General features: G+C 48.3%; 1 protein-coding gene across 1 annotated transcript in view; it reads left to right on the forward strand.

Annotated features, from left to right (window-relative positions):
- Positions 1–2250: 2250 nt before the first annotated feature.
- SNX19 (sorting nexin 19) overlaps positions 2251–16940 on the forward strand; it is a 41255-nt gene continuing 26565 nt past the window's right edge. The window contains 7 exon segments of the mRNA XM_083714426.1: positions 2251–4700; positions 5471–5609; positions 7494–7594; positions 9974–10093; positions 10558–10688; positions 13540–13636; positions 14314–14509. Coding sequence (XP_083570552.1) covers positions 3063–4700; positions 5471–5609; positions 7494–7594; positions 9974–10093; positions 10558–10688; positions 13540–13636; positions 14314–14509 — 2422 coding nt within the window. The 5' untranslated portion in view covers positions 2251–3062.

Here is a 16940-nt window from a genome sequence, read left to right on the forward strand (position 1 = left end):
CTTGCAAAGAAGCCAGTATTTGGGCAGGAAGCCCTGTCCTCGTGTCCCAAGGCACAATAAGTCAAAGGCTGTGGCTGCTTATGGGAGAAGGTGCTCTGTACATGCTCAAGGGCACTTTTTAAATCAACACTTCCTCATTTATAAGGACTGAACTCTGCAACTCAAAATGGGCTGGGACACGACCAGATAAGATGGTGGGAAGGCCTGGGTTTTCTAAGGGGATAAAGGCAAGGGCTGTCCTCCGCTTTAGATCAGCACCGCTTTAGATCAGCACTGCTGTGTTCAAGGACAAAGGGCAGTGAGACAACCAGAAGACCACCAAATCCATCATTGACCAGGTGCTTGGAAGGTCCCCTTGCTGCCCTGACCTGGCCATTCCACTATTCACTGCCAGGCCTCCCTCCAGATGCTTTTCATGTCTGGCTCATTTAAGACTGTATAAAATCTTTATTCCCAATACAGTGGGTTACATACACTTCAGGTTACATACGCTTCAGGTTACAGACTCCGCTAACCCAGAAATAGTACCTCAGGTTATGAACTTTGCTTCAGGATGAGAACAGAAATCGTGCTCCGACAGCGCAGCAGCAGCGAGAGGCCCCATTAGCTAAAGCGGTGCTTCAGGTTAAGAACAGTTTCAGGATAAGAACAGACCTCCGGAACGAATTAAGTTCTTAACCCGAGGTACCACTGTACTGATGATGGGACTCATTGATTGGAGAATACTTTTTTTTAAAAGTCTTTATTATTTGTAAAGGGAACCTTTGTATGAATTAATACTATATTATCCCTCTGTAGCTGTGCTGTATCTTTGTACTCTTGTCCTTCCAAGCTGTTACGCTTTTTTACATTTTTTATTAGTTGTTTCCGTTCTTTTGTTACGTTTGCACTTTATTGCTGATGTTAGCAAATAAATAAAATACTTCCAGGCTGTGATGCTGTATGGTTTAATTTTTTAATTCTTTGTTTTTGTTATGTTTGCACGTTTTGTTCCTTTGTTTACAAATCAGTAAAAGGTGGTGCTTTTATTGTAATTATCTCTGTGTTTTAATAGATCACACCCACCCACCCACTCACTCCCATTGCTTTAATTCCTATTAATGTTTTTTAAAGATTACACACACACCTCAATGTTTTTAGAAGTTTCTATCTTATATGTGAGCTGCATTGAGTCTGTCAAGGGGAAAAGTGTGATGTATGCATGGGTGAGGCCAGGATTTATGGGGGCGGGCAGGCATTATGTTGAGGGGGAGGCAGAACTGAGTTATCTGCAGTTAAGTATTTTTATTTACATGATTGGGGGTGGGGAGCACCTGCCTACACACATATCCCAGCTGGGATAGCTCACTCTGTAGAGCATGAGATTCTTAATCTCAGGGTCGCGGGTTAGAGCCCCACCTGGGGGTGAAAGATTCCTGCACTGCAGGGGTGAATTAGATGACCCTCTACAATTCTAGCCGTTTAGCTGTCCACGTGACCCAGAAAGCTGTCTGTGGACAAACGCCGGCTCCCTCGGCCTGAAAAGGAAGATGAGTGCAACAACCCCATAGTCGCCTTTGACTGGACTTAACCATCCAGGGGTCCTTTACCTTTTACCTTACCTTACAAGCCAAGCTTCTTTGCCTCTTCCCAGCCCCAGCTAAGAGGACCCCTGTTCTATTGCTCTTTTACACTCATATTTACACGCACCTCCAGTCAAGGGAGGGCATAAAACCCGCCCCCTTTTGCCTAAATTAGCTGGCTGCAGCTAGTACTTTCTGGGGCAATCCGTCACCTGCACAGTCATGCAAAGAGATGCTTAACACACCTTGGGCTGGAGACACTAACTTAACAAGGAGATGAGCCTGACTACTTTTGCAGGCTCTTTCTTAACATCTTACCGATATGAAATCAAATGCACACTATATATATATACAATTTTACAACTCTCTCTCTCTCTCTCTCTCTCACACCCACCCACCCACCCACCCACTCACCCACCAACACTTCTTCTATTCTATTTTAAGCCGAAGGTCCCCTCCAAGGTCCCCTCCAAACCATCTATATATATGGATAAACAAACACACACACACACACACACAGAGAGAGAGAGAGAGAGAGAGAGAGAGAGAGAGAGAGAGAGAGAGACGTGTATTTGAATGAAAAATGTGTATGGTTTGGAGCGGACCTTCCCAGCGTCGGGCGTCGGTCGCCAGATGGCACTGCTGCCGCCTCCGCCGTGGCTCTGCCGCTCCGCCTCGCTGTCCGGACGCCTCTTTAGCAGCGAGACCCAGGAAGCGCCCGGAAGCCCGGCCGGGACTCGGAGCCTTCCTGCGCCGCCCTGCCTACGCCGCTTTGACCCGGGCGGGCCGGCGCGGCGAGAAGCTGGGCGCGCGCTTTGGGGAGCCCCCGGGACTGACCTGCCGCGCGCCAGGGACAGGCTCTGCGCGCTGCAAAGCGAAGCGGGAGAGGCGGCGTTGAACGTCTAGCTGCGCAGGAAGGCAGCCTCGTCGGTCTTCGCGAAAACCAGCAGCCCTCCCATCGCCACCTTCCCCGGGGTTGCTTCAAGGGGGGAAGAAGTACGGGGAGTTCTTTCTACGAGAGCCGTTTGCTACCTCGCAAATACCGAGCGCGGGAGAGGACGCTTTGCATTTGCAGCTTGCGTGCTTCTTCTTCTTGTCCTTTTTCTTTGCCTTGCAACTTTCCCCCGTGCTCTGCTTTGTCTTGTCAGCCTTTCCAGGCAGCTTAAATAAGGCTTTGCCTTGAAGCCAGATGGTACTTGCAGGCTCCCTGCTGCTTTAAATCTATTAGCGAATATAACAATAATAATAATAATCGAAAGAAATGCTTCTTTAAATCCAGCTTGGGTGAGCTTTCTGTGATAGCAATGCTTTATTCACTGGAAAGAAGTGGCTGAACTAATAAGCCTTTGCTCTGGCAATCGCAGCATCCACGCTGCCATAAATATGTGAGCACTAATGTTGAAAATAATAAGCATGCCTATTTCAATCCAAACCTTCACTAGCCAAGAGAGAGCCATGCTATTTTATTAAATAGGAAGAAGTTGGGGGGTGAGACAGAAAATGCTAAGGATCCGCGATCCGGGTGCTGGCTTGGGCGACATGGCGGGCAGCCGGAAGCTGCTAGCCGTGGGGGCCGTGCTGGGATGGCTGCTGGTCGTCCACTTGCTGGTCAACGTCTGGTTGCTTTGCATCCTCTCGGGGCTGCTGGCGGTGCTGGGTGGCTGGCTGGGCTCCCAGGCGGTGATTGGGACCAGCAGCAGAGTCCACCTGGAGAGGTTCCTCCTCCTAGAGAGCAGCCCTCCAAACCCTGACGCGGAGCAGCAGCTGGACAAGGAGATCGAGGGCATGATCGGTAAGATCGTTCGGGATTTCGTGTCCTCCTGGTATTGGTCGGTGAGCAGCGAACGGGGCTTCGAGGACGAGGTGAAAAAGGCCATGATGGGCCTGGCTGTGGAGCTCAAGAGGCGGATGGCCTTGATAGACAAACAGGCTCTGACCCAGAAGCTGCTCCTGCTTGGAGGCTGCCACCTTCAGACTTACAAGAAAGTCCGGGAGAAAGCGGAGATGGGGCAGAGCTCTGGAGACCCAGCCCAGAGGGCCAATCACCTATGGCGAGCGTACTCAGAACTGTCAGAGCCCCACGTGGCCGTCCAGAGCCCCGCCAGTGAGGTGGATTACGCTCGGCGCATCGTGGACTTGCTCCTGCGCGTTCTGGTGCCTGAGCCGCACCTGGAGACCAGGACTGGCCGCTTTGTGGTGGTGGAGCTGGTGACTTGCAACGTGCTGCTGCCCATGATCAACAAGATGGCGGACCCTGACTGGCTCAACCTGCTGCTGATTGGGATTTTCTCCAAGATCAAAGCCGCTGGAGGGAATGAGAAGCCGGAGACGGCGCCAGCCCTTTCTCCAAGCCAGCCTGTGGTACCCAGTTCATTGCCGCTGGCCTTCCTGTCGGAAGCCGCCCCAGAGAACAGGGCAGTTTCCCCGGGGAATTCCGAGCCGTCGATCGGAGATGCGCTTGACGGCTTGGAGTGGAGAGAGCCGTTCAGCAGAGAGCTGAGTGCTGACTTGAATAGTAGGAGAGTTAGCACCTCTTCCGTGCCCTGCCTCCAGCCTGATACCCTGGAGTCCTTCTTCCCCTGCGAAGACCTGGAAGTTGAGTCTCCAGTGTCCGAAGTAGGGAAGGACTCTGCAGGGCTCATGCCCCGGGAGGAGTTCCTTGTGGAGTCCCTCGCCGCCCTGGAGGGACCTGAGAGCTTGTTTCAGGAGGATGGCCTGAGCGCCAAGGGCAGGTACTCGGAGTATGCTGCCGGCTCAGGCTCTGAAATGAGACCCCGAATCCCCTCCTTGAGCCCCTGCCCCAACATCCAGATCGAGGCTGCCGAGGAGAAGGAGGAGACCTTGGCTTCGCTGACGGCTCTTTTGGAGGACTCGGAAAAGACCTTCCTCAGGCGGCCATCCTACCTGGACAAGGAGCTGGTGGCTTCCGAAAGCCTGGCCCACAGCCCTCAAGACCTTGCCCAGCTGCCGGGGCTGCTGTCTTCGTCCCCCACCGCCCCCTTGGGCACCTTCAGCTTTGAGCCGCTCAGCAGCCCCGATGGGCCTGTTGTCATCCAAAACCTGCGCATAACTGGCACCATCACCACCCGAGAGCACAGCGGGACAGGATTCCACCCCTACACCTTGTATACTGTGAAGGTAACTCAGTCGCTCCTCTCTTCTGGGTATCGTAAAATCCTAAGAGTTGGAAGGGAACCACGAGGGTCCTCTAGTCCAACCCTCTGCAATGCAGGAATCTTTGGGCCAACTTGGGGGTGTGGAACCCACAACCTTGAGATTAAGCGTCTCATGGTGTACTGAGTGAGCTGTCCCACAGAGTCACTAAGCGGAATCTGATGCACAAGCATTTTTCTGATGTCTTTGTAAGTCTTGAAAGGTCTGTTCTCTAGAGCAGGCCTTGGGTTCCCTGATGTTGTTGGGCTCATAGCTCCCATTGTCCATGCTGCCTGGGAACAGTGGAGGCCGTAGTCCAAGAACATATAGGGAACCAAGATTGGAGAGACCTGAAAGAGGAAAAGTTACTTTATCCAGGGACATTGGTAAGCCTATTCCTACCTCTTTTTTCTCAATGGTGGCACAGACCATTCATAACTCTGAGCGGGGCAGTGGGGTGGGGTAAGTGAAGACGAGCTGCAACAATTAATTATAGCGTTCTTCGCTGCTCCTCTAAGGAGCCATTTGGGGTCTAGCTTACATATTTGAGTTTCTAACACTTATGGGGAGTTGGGAATACAGATTCAGTTGTCTGGATCCAGCTCGCCACCCCTGCTTTCCTTCTGGACCCTCATGTCTCCTGTGTTTTCATGTAGAAAGTATCCAGTGGCATGAAAATGCTTTCATCTAGTCTCTGACTACGTGTGGTTTCCTTTGGTGACGTGTGGTCTTCTCTCCCCCCCCCCCCCCCGCAGTATGAGACGACTTTGGACAGTGAAAATGTCAGCGGCCTCCAGCAGGTGGCTTACCACACCGTGAACCGCAGATATCGAGAGTTCTTGAACCTGCAAACGAGGCTGGAGGAGAAGCCAGACCTGCGGAAGTTCATTAAAAGTTAGTGCTGGGTCTTGCTTTCTACAGGAGCTCTTTGATAGGGTGGCCCTAGGCAAGTCTCCTGTTTCATTTCAGTTGAGTGCATATAATATTGCGGCCTTAGGTCCCATCTGCACTGTACATTTAAAATGGCATAAATACCAGCAGATGAAGGTGATAGACTATATGGGACTGGCAGAAATGACTGGCGGAATCCAAGACCAGGGAAGAGAGACGGCGGAAGAAGATTGGAAGAAATTTAAGGATTACCTTAGGAAATATTGCAAAATTAATGAATGTTAGAATGACGTTGGTTTAGGAATTAAGTGGTTTTCAGCTGTAATCATTAAGTAAAAAGAAAAGAAAGGCTAAAAATCAAATGAAAAATAAGGGAGAGGATTTGCTGAATTAATAATTAGAAACTGGAATACAGAAAGGGGAGGTATGAGGAGGTCGGGGAAGTAAGTTATAAGAAAATAAGGGATTGAAATTATACTTGTTTTTGTTTGCGTTTTGTTTGTATTGTCGTTTTGTTTTTATATAATTTTTGAAACTTTAATAAATATCTTTTTAAAAAAACAAAAACAAAACCCGGCATAAATACCACTGGTTCTCTGTAGCTTCACTTCTCACAGTGAGGGAACCACCAGAAGGCCCTCGGAACTGGACTTCAGTGTCCGGGCTGAACAATGGGGTGGAGACGCTCCTCCAGGTATACTGGGCCAAGGCCATTTAGGGCTTTAAAGCTCAGCACCAACACTTTGAATTGTGCTCGGAAATGTACTGGGAGCCAATGTAGGTCTTTCAGAACTGGTGTTATATGGATTTGCTACTGCATTCTGGATTAGTTGTAGTTTCCGGGCCACCTTCAAAGGTAGCCCCACGTAGAGCACATTGCAGTAGTCCAAGCGGGAGATAACGAGAGCATGCACCACTCTGACGAGACAGTCTGCGGGCAGGTAGGGTCGCAGCCTGCATACCAGATGGAGCTGGTAGAAAGCTGCCCAGGACACAGAATTGACCTGCACCTCCATGGACAGCTGTGAGTCCAAAATGACTCCCAAGCTCCTAATGAAGACCCACCAACCTTTTCTTCTGGTCACTGAAACATTCTTATTTGTGCTTTAGGACCAGCAGGGATTGGTACACCACTCCTGTACCAATCTGGCACTCAAAGGCATGCACAAAGTGTTATTGCTGACCATCCTTTTACTTGGGAAACTGTCCTATGCTGAGTCCATCTAGCTCAATAATCTTTTGCAATTCTCTTCTCCTGGAGACTCTCCAGAGTCTGATTCTGTGTATCTTCCAGAAGGCGAAATACCACCTAAAAATAATAATCAAGCTGTCTCATGGTAACAAGGGATAAAGTAGTACAATTAGCATCATGTTATCCACCCAAGGTGTTGAAATGTGGCAGGATGCAAGTTCAAATGGAGAAAATAAATTCTGCACTTCTGCAAAATCTCATGTCACGGACTGAGAGTGATGGATAATGTTAATTAACCACCAAAGATGGAATTTGAACTCTCGCCCGCAAAACTCACACATAGCAGTTCCCTGCCACACCTCTCTTCCTCTCCTCACTGTCCCCCCCCCCCCAAGAAAATAACCAGCTTCTTTATTTATCTTTACTATTAGTAATCAGAACTGTAATCAGGCCTTTGCTTGATAAAACTTCTTTTGGTATCGGTTTTTTTCTTCCCTGGCTGTTCCTCTGTTGTGTTTGAGTTACGTTCTTTAAAATCATCAGTTGCGTTTTTGTTGTTGTAAATTGTTTTTCCTTGGAAAAGCGGCACATAAATATTTAAATAAATAAATAAATGCAACAAATAAGCTAATAGGATTAATGATGCATTGCAATAAGGTGTTTTTTCCCCTTCTTTGTTTTTTTCTAACCTCCAGATATTAAAGGTCCAAAGAAGATCTTTCCTGACCTTCCTTTTGGTAACATGGACACGGATAAAGTAGAAGCCAGGAAAAGCCTCTTGGAGTCATTCTTGAAGGTGAAGGCTCTTCTCTCCTCTCCTGCCACGTAATTTCTCTTAGCAGGTTTATTTTATTTTTTAAATAAACCTTGCCGAAGAGACTTGGTAGGGTGGTTCAGCCATTTTAAACCAGGGGTCAGCAACCTTTTTCAGCCGTGGGCCGGTCCACCATCCCTCAGACCATGTGGTGGGCCAGACTATATTTGGGGGGGGGGGAATGAATGAATTCCTATGCCCCATAAATAACCCAGAGATTCATTTTAAATAAAAGCACACATTCTACTCATGTAAAACACGCTAATTCCGGGACCGTCCACGGGCCGGATTGAGAAGGCAATTAGGCCACACCCGTCCACAGGCCTTAGGTTGCCTACCCCTGTTTTAAACAGTGGGGCTTCCAGACAGTTGCTTGGTTCCCACAACATGGTAAGGCAAACCATGGTTTACTGGGGGCCACTCAGAGGGGAACCAAGGTTTGCTCTTCCCCACATCTCATGGTTAGTGAGGAGAGTACTTAGCCACAAGCCTGTATCTGATCCAAACCTTGGCTTAGCTCAGTGTGGCACAGCAGCAAAACTACTAAGGAGGAGCAAAGTGGCCATGAACTCCATGGGAGCTTGTTCTAACCTATGGTTTGGCTTACTGTATTGTGCAAACCAGATCATTAAACCAATGGTGAGGGGTGGAGTGAGCCCTGCCGCTTTAGTAAGGCTAGGAGAGACCTATGACTGTGGCTGCTTTCACATCGCAGTTTATTCAATTTCCCCAACATTTCCCAAACTTTCCCCATTATATTATATCCACACGGCATAAAACCCACTTACGAAAACCTAATGGAACATAGTGCACGTTAATGGCTCGTTTCCATGTTGTCGGATTCCAGAAAAAAAATCTGTTCACAGCCCCCTTAGCCTGGAAAACCACGGCAAAGTGTCAGAGTTTGGGGTTGTACACCAGCGTGCAGTTATTTCCTGTTGTTTTCATGGGGTCATCATGGTGGAAAAACAAGCAGGCGTTTGTGGAAAGGGTGGGGGGGCCAGGGACGTGGTCTATTGGTGTTCGTTGTTGTGTTGCTCCACACCCACAGGTGTAAATGAAATTTAGCACAGTGTGCCAGTATATCGGTGAAAAAGCCACAATTCCAAGATGCAAGAGGTCCTGCAGTGGCATGTTTTCAAACAGAGGTTGGATGGCCATCTGCCAGGGATTCTTCAGCCATGATTTCTGCATTTGCAGGGGGTCAGACTAGATGACCTGTGGGGGTCCCTTCCATCTCTACAATTCTATGGAGAGAGCATTAGGAAATGGGATAGAAGCCCACTAGCATTACAGTCAGGAAAGCTAGTGCAGTACAGTGGTGCCTCGCAAGACAAAATTAATTCGTTCCGCAAGTCTTTTCGTCTTGCGAGTTTTTCGTCTTGCGAAGCACGGTTTCCCATAGGAATGCATTAAAAATCAATTAATGCGTTCCTATGGAAACCGCCTTCAGACCAGGTCCGGGGACAGTCTGTCCCCCAACCTCTTCTGAAGGCCGGTGGGGGGCGAAAGTCTTTGCTCCCCCCCCCGCCTGCCTTCCCGGGGCAGTCTTAAAATGCTGGCGGGCGGCAGCGAACCCTTCGCTGCCGTCCCCCAGCATTTTAAAATCGCCCCGGGACAGTGGAGGAATTATCCGCTGTCCCGGGGCGATTTAAAAGCCCCCGGGAAGGCAGGCAGGGGGGACAAAGACTTTTGCCCCCCACCGGCCTTCAGAAGAGGTCCTGGACCTCTTCTGAAGGCGGGCGGGGGGCAAAAGTCTTTGTCCCCCCTGCCTGCCTTCCCGGGAGAGCGGACCTCTTCTGAAGGCCGGTGGGGGGCGAAAGTCTTTGCTCCCCCCCCCCGCCGCCTGCCTTCAAAAGCCATCCGGGATAGCGGGAAGCGCTTCCCTGCTATCCCGGACTGCTTTTAAAATGCTGGCGGTGGGGAGCAAAGCCTTTCGGCCCCCGCCGGCCTTCCTGGACCTCTTCTGAAGGCCGGAGGGGGGGAAAGGCTTTGCTCCCCACCGCTAGCATTTAAAAGAGGTTCCCGGAGATTTCCCTATGGGCTTTCTTCTTGCGAAGCAAGCCCATAGGGAAATTCGTTTTGCGAAGCGCCTCCAAAACGGAAAACCCTTTCGTCTAGCGGGTTTTTCGTCTTGCGAGGCCTTCGTCTTGCGGGGCACCACTGTATTCCCACATGTAAACCAGTTGGGCAGGGGTGAGGCACCACTGGCTGTTTTACATTACATTTACAGTAGACCATTGTTTAGGGACTTTCTACTTGTTTCCAGTGCTGGTTGTGGCTGTGGCTAACCCTGGTTAAAGTCTGCCCAAACGTGGTCCTAAACTGACCACGATAGCATTCGTCTTCTCCTTCTTCCAGCAACTGTGTGCTATTCCTGAGATTGCCAACAGCGAGGAGATGCAAGAATTCCTGGCCCTGAACACAGATGCCAGGATCGCCTTCGTCAAAAAGCCCTTTGTGGTCTCCAGGATTGACAAGGTAAGTGTGCTCAGAGCACAAATGCAAAACATTAAAAAGAGCAATAAATCCCGTTCAAATAACCCAAGATCGGCTCCATACATTTAAACCAGGGGTCAGCAAACTTTTTCAGCTGGGGGCTGGTCCACGGTCCCTCAGACCTTGTGGGGGGCCGGACTATATTTTGAAAAAAAATATGAACGAATTCCTATGCCCCACAAATAACATTTTAAGATGCATTTTAAATAAAAGGACACATTCTACTGATGTAAAAACATGCTGATTCCTGGACCATCTGTAGGCCAGATTTAGAAGGCGATTGGGCCGGATCCGGCCCCCGGGCCTTAGTTTGCCTACCCATGATTTAAACCATTTGGTGTGAAAATGGGGAGAGCAGAACTTTGGCCCTGGCAATGTCAAAAGGTCTCCTGCAATCCCTATTTTAGCTGAATGCCCCTCTCCTCTTTTCCCCATCCTTCTTGCAGATTGTGATGAACGCCATTGTGGACACTTTGAAAACGGCCTTCCCCCGGTCTGAGCCGCAGAGCCCGACGGAAGAGCTCAGTGAGGCAGAGGTGGACGGGAAGCCCCAGAACGAAGGGAAGAAGGCTAGCAAGTAAGGATGCCGCCGGGGGCCAATCCTCCCATTAGCTTTGAACATTGACCTTCTTTCTGAGTGGATAGTCCTTTAGTTGCTCCTTTAGATGTCACTAGATAAGCACGACCAAGAGAGTTTGTGTGAGAAAACCACTAAGCATTTCAAGTTCATCGCTAGTTTTAACACTTCAGACTACAGAGGTATGGGGTGGAATTGCCTGCATGGGAACTCAAGGAGAAGGTAGGCCCCAGAGATGAGATGATGCACCCAGAATTTCTGGCCTGGTTCACGCATACTGAGCTAAACCATGATTTAGGGGGGGATTGCAGCCACTTTGCTCCTCTGCGGCCTTTGTGCTGCTTTGCCACCCGGCAGTCGCGCATGTGCAGAAGCGCTAAATCGTGCTATGCGCAGAAGTGCCAAATCGCAACCTGCACATGCGCAGACACGCCGCTGTGGGTTGCGAATGTGCATCCCGCATGGATCGCACTCGCAACCAAAGTGTCCACTGTCCAAAGCTGGGAAAGTGCTCACTAGGCTTTGGGAAGAAGGCTGGAGGACTCTGGGACCCTTTTACAGGCCTCACACTTCCTCCCCAAATCTTAGCACCTCCTTATCCAGCTTTAGGAAGACAGTGGGAGGGCGGGGGGGGGGCATCAAATGTTGCCCAAGGCCACTAGAAAGACACTGAGGGCCGCATATAGCCCTTGCATTGGACCACCCTGCATCCAGGAATGTCTTTAGCGCTTGACTTGGCTGAATGATTAAACTGGCACTCGTTGAGTGCAGAAACCAAGCTGTGCAAGGTTATATTTTTGGCCGCACAAAAGGATCCTATCCTGAGTTTTCCACCGAGCGCCACATGTTGTTCGGAGGCGACCAGTCGTAAAAGCCAGCGGACACTCAGCTCCTTTATCTAGAGGAGTAGCTGGCTAGTTGACAGTCAGTGTTTGCCATTACTGAACACGTGCAGGTCGATTGAGGCCGCCACTGAGTCTTTGCTGGAATTAGGATTGTTGTCATCCCTGTGCTGGTATCTGTAGCATTTTTTTTTTCTTCCTGGAAAGAGATTTCGCTTCAAGAAAGCAATCCAACGGGGAGAATTACATTCTTCCAAAACTAGAGAAATCTTGGCAGGAAAGGACATTCCTTAGCAATCAACAGACTTCTTGCTTTCTCTAGGAAGCCAGTAGACCCCTTCCAAATAAATCGTGTCTCCCGACAGCCATAGACTTGACAACAGATTTTGCAGTTATCAGATGTGTGTCTGGGTGTTTGGGAATCCTGCTTTTAAATTGCCCTTCCAAAAGCTGTGCGGTGTGTACTATTCAGTGTCCTTGGGAAGGAGCCCCCAGCTGTATATCTGCTGTATTTTGAATGAAGCTCTGGACACCCCCATACCAGAAAGCATATTTTTCAGATGGAAACAGGTGCAGAAAATGCAAAGTTAATAAATCAGTGGACTGAAACTGCTTCCTTGCAGATGGCAGTGTTAGCTAGGCTGGTTCTGGGTCCACACAAAAGCCTTATGTTTGAAGGCAGCACCTGTTTCAAAATCTTTCCAGTTTAGTTTAAAGATAACCCTGAAAACAGAGAGTTTTCAAGAATGGTTATGATAGTGTGCTGAGTTCCGTTTTCTATCTTTTAAACTATTGTAAGTCACCTTGGGGCTATTTTGGGGTCTGCTAAATTAAATCTATCATAGTTGGGAATTTGCTCATCAGGTGCTAGTACCTGAACAGCAGATTGAGCAAGCAGGTTGTGGGTCATGCAAAACATTATTTGAATAATGCTTTTTATAAGGTAGGGTAGGGGGCACTGGGAATGAGTTTATGGAACCAAAGGGCCCTGGAAAAAGCACTGACTTATATTATAGTAAAAATTTCAGCTACATTTTCCTCTGTACATATCAATCAGTGTCCTATTGCTTGTTTGTTTGGGTGGTGTTTGTTTGTTTGTTTGTTTGTTTGTTTGTTTGTTTTGGTGACCACCCTACATGATGCCACAACTGGGAATAGACCCTATTTTTCTGGCCTTTGGTCACTACCCCCAGCTTGTTCCTGTTGTTGCCTTTTGCAGGTGCCTCGTTAACATTTTGTTAGCAAGATTTTTCTATGATTCTTAAGGTTCAACTCAGTAGTAACGAGGTGTATGTACCTTTTCTTTAAAGCACATCAATGTAAGTGCACACAGATGAATGCTCGCTTTGCCAATCTTGCAGTTGTGTCCTTATAAAACGCATAAAAATCCTTAGGCACTGTACACAGATTTTTTTAAGAAAACCAAATCAGTCTTTGTTTTTGGACCTACAATCTAGGAGACATAATCAAATCACAGAATTGTAGAGTTTGAAGGGATGCCAAGGATAATCTAGTGCAACCCCCTGCAATGCAGGAATACGCAGCTGTCCCATAGGGGGATCGAACCCGCAACCTTGGCATTATCAGCACCACACTGTAACCAGCTAAACTATCCAGGCCGTACTAGAACTTGGGATTGCCCAATGAAATTAATTGCTAGGAGATTCAGGACAGGTAAAGCATTCCTTCACTCAGGGCATGTGGAAATATTTGTGTGAGAGTGAATGTTGTTGGTCACTGGGTTAAATGACTTGAAAAGGGGACTAGGTGCATTGGAATATATTTTATGCTAGTCATTCTTTTTTAAAGCTTTATTATTATTATCTTGTATTTTTGCGCCTCTTGCCTTTATGACGTTATGTAAAATAACTTTGGGTACAGTGGAGTTCACCCATTCAGCTACCAATAGTTAAGTCAAGGAATCTGCCTGTGTGAGCAGCCTTGAGCTCTTTCGAGGAAAAACGGGTTATAACAGGTAAATAACAATTTGGGGGTTTTCTCTTTTGCAGGCCTAGGCTGAGATTTGCATCCAGCAAAATTGCTCCGGTCCTGAACGTGCCTGGAGCACAGGAGAAGATTGCATATTCTTTCAAGGAAGGCACTGCTGTAAGTGTGCACACCTGCCCAAGAAAATCTGAATCATAGAAGGGTAGAGTTTAGAAGGGACCCTGGGGATCATCCAATTCAACCCCTTGCAATGCAGGAATACGCAGTTGTCCCTTACGCAGATTGAACCTGCGCCCTTGGCGTTATCAGTATCATGCTGTAACCAACTGAGCTATCCATGAATCCCTATTGAGTTTTCCATTTTAATAATCCAATAAGAACCACATTAAAACATTCCAAATTACAATTATATATTGCCAAATTATATATCCTTGGGTGACTTCCCATGCTCTGAATTTTGCGGAGTGCTAATCATCTAAGATCACATTGCATTTCTTAATTAGTCAATAAACCATTCCGATGTTAATCCTTCACTTAATTTTCATTTATGTTTACAACCACTGGTCTGTTCAAACTTTCGTCTTCATAGTTCTGTGTGAAATATTTCCCCCTGTTGCTATCCACATTCCAGCAATTTCATTTTCGATTTCTATCCTGCCCTGACTCTCAAAGGAGCCCCATTGTTATGATTTGCTACATTTCTATCCTGCCTTCCCCCTAAGAAGCTCCAAGTGGGGCATGTGGTTCATTCCTTCCTGTGTTTATCCTCACAACAACCCTGAGAGGTAGGCTGAGAAGCAGTGACTGTGGCAGTGACCAGCTCCATCTTCTCTCAGGTCTCAGAGTTCCTGTCTCTGGCAAGAATGGAGTCCTTCATCCAGAAGCAGGAGAAGCTGATGGAGGCCGTGTTTGACGAGAGCCCAGAGGGCGAGGGAGACAGAGATCCTAATGCCTTTAGACGTGCATCCAGTTTGGACATCGGGAAGCCCATGAAGGCACCACAGCAGCCAGCAGAGGGCAGCAGCAATCCTGGTAAAAATTCTAACCTGTGCGCCATTCCTGTTTCGCCTCTTACTATTGTTAACCGGCCACCCCAACCCCCACCAAGCCATGCGTGGCATTCCAGACATCTTGACCCTCCGCCAAGGTCTGTGCTCCTTTGCAGAACTGAAGACGCGGTGAAGACTGTTGTAGCTTTAAGAAATGTGATTTATTCACCTATTTACACCTTCAGTCTGCATGGAGGGTGCACAGCAGTGCAGCTGGACTGGGAGTCCAAGACATCACAAACACCCTGCCTTCAGCCATCCTGCCCAAGATGGATCTCAGTCTTTTTTCCTCTCCCCTCTTCTTCCCAGCACAACTTGCTAAAGAATCTCTTTTCCTGTTACTTCACATCCAGTTACCCTGGTAACCTTCTGTCTGCCCAGGCCCAAGAATTCCTCTCAGATGGAGAGGACCAACACCTTTCGTCATTTTAATGCCTCTATTCCAGGTGAGGCCCAGGCTTGGAAAAGAAACTTAGCCTGTCTTTTTCCACTGGGCTGTAATCTTCCCTTCAATGCTCCAGTTAATCAAAATCCTACCATTTAATAATTTCTAGGGTTTAGAGGATTCCTCCCCACCCCCCTTAGAACACTATTATTACTGAATTGCTTTCCAGGCAATGTACAAATTACAAAAAAAGCAGCTTTAACTCTGTTAAAAACAACACAGAAAATGACAACAGATACATTTAAAAACCATGCGAAGCGGACACCCATGGCAGAGACCCATTCATCTGGCTGGGAAAGCCTGTCAGAACAAAAATGTCCTCAGTTGTTTGCAGAAGCAATGGAGAGCAGGCACCTGTTGTATATCTCAACAGGGATGCTGTTCCGCAGAACAGAGGCAGCCACATTAAAGGCCCTGCTCTCCTGAGTTAACTGTGGAGCATGTAAGAATCATAAAATTGTAGAGTTGGAAGGGACCCTGAGAGTCATATAGTCCAGCCCCTTACAATGCAAGAATCTCAACTAAAGGACCTGGGACACATAGGCATCCAAGCTCTGCTTAAAAACCTACAAGGAAGGAGAGTCCAGAACATTCCAAGGGAGTCCGTTCCCCTGTCAAACAGGTCATCAGGGTTAGAATATTCTGGAGGGGAAGGCTCTTCTGGAGAAATGCCTGGGATGTGGTTTTCCAGAGATGTCCGGAATGTGAACCTGTTCTCTTCTGCTGACCTTTTGGAGTGGCCTAGCGGACAGGGGAGAGGAGAGTCAAAGCGGGGTAATTGAAGCCAAAACGTAGAGATGGATCCCAGTTAAACGCTGCTTCTCGGGAGGCCTGGCCTTCTGTTCCTCCAACATTCAACCCTTTCCCCATATCCCTTCCCATCCTGAAACTGACTTATTCTGTGATGAGCAACAGAGTCATTAAAACAGAGCTGTTTGCTCTGTGAATGATGCTGCTGAGTCAGGATGCTACCACAAGGTGGCAGCAGACCACCATGAATTAAAGGAACAGAGGCAATGGGGAATAGGCAGCCATAGCAAATTAATGGCATAGTTTGAACACTGACTTAAGGCTGCTCAATAGCCGGTCCCTCTGTCCCTCCAAGAAATGCTGGGAGCTGCAATCATGCTCCTCATTGGCCCTGCTCCATATCCTCCTCCTGACTGGCTGGAATGTGCCCTTGAGCTGTGATGGGGCTGCTTGCTGGAGTGGATGGATGGAGAAGGCAAATTTCTTTCATTTGCATGGTTGCAATGGATAGATAAGCGCTGGATCTGTTGCGCCGCTCAGGTTTGCTTCTGGGTCCACCCGCTGCTGACAGGTGACTCACAATGGCCTGAGAGCTGGTACAGAGCTGTCCTGATGGTGGCTTACTTGGAGTCAGGCCATTGGTCCATCTAGCTCAATATTGTCTGCACTGGCTGGCAGCTCCCAGAAGGTTGCCCCTGAGAGGTGTACACACACACACACACACACACACACACACACACACACACCTCGCCTGTGAGAAGGGGAACACAAAGATGCATATCCTTGGTTGGGCTTGATAAATAATGCTTCTCTACTCCTGCACTGAAGCATAATTTAGCTTGATGAGAGCAAGTTGGTGTGAGCTGCATTCTCCCCATGGTTATAGCTGCAAGTGGTTCGGAAGTTTTCGCTTGCAGTTTCAGCTAGCCATGGTTTACTGTGTTGTCCAAATCCTGAAAGGTACTGAAGGTTAACTATGGTTTGTCGAAACAAGCTAGGTTCATATCAACTAGGTCAGTGTTTCCCAACCTTGGGCCTCCAGATGTTTTTGGCCTACAACTCCCATCATCCCTAGCTAGCAAGACCAGTGGTCAGGGATGATGGGAATTGTAGTTCAAAAACAGCTGGAGGCCCAAGGTTGGGAAACACTGAACTAGGTTGACTTGTTTCGGGCATAGTTAATTCAGGTTTGGACAACACAAAAGCTGGCCTTAACTCA

This window comes from Podarcis gaigeae (assembly GCF_964106915.1).
Source record: "Podarcis gaigeae genome assembly, chromosome: 15".
In the NCBI taxonomy this organism is placed as follows: domain Eukaryota; kingdom Metazoa; phylum Chordata; class Lepidosauria; order Squamata; family Lacertidae; genus Podarcis; species Podarcis gaigeae.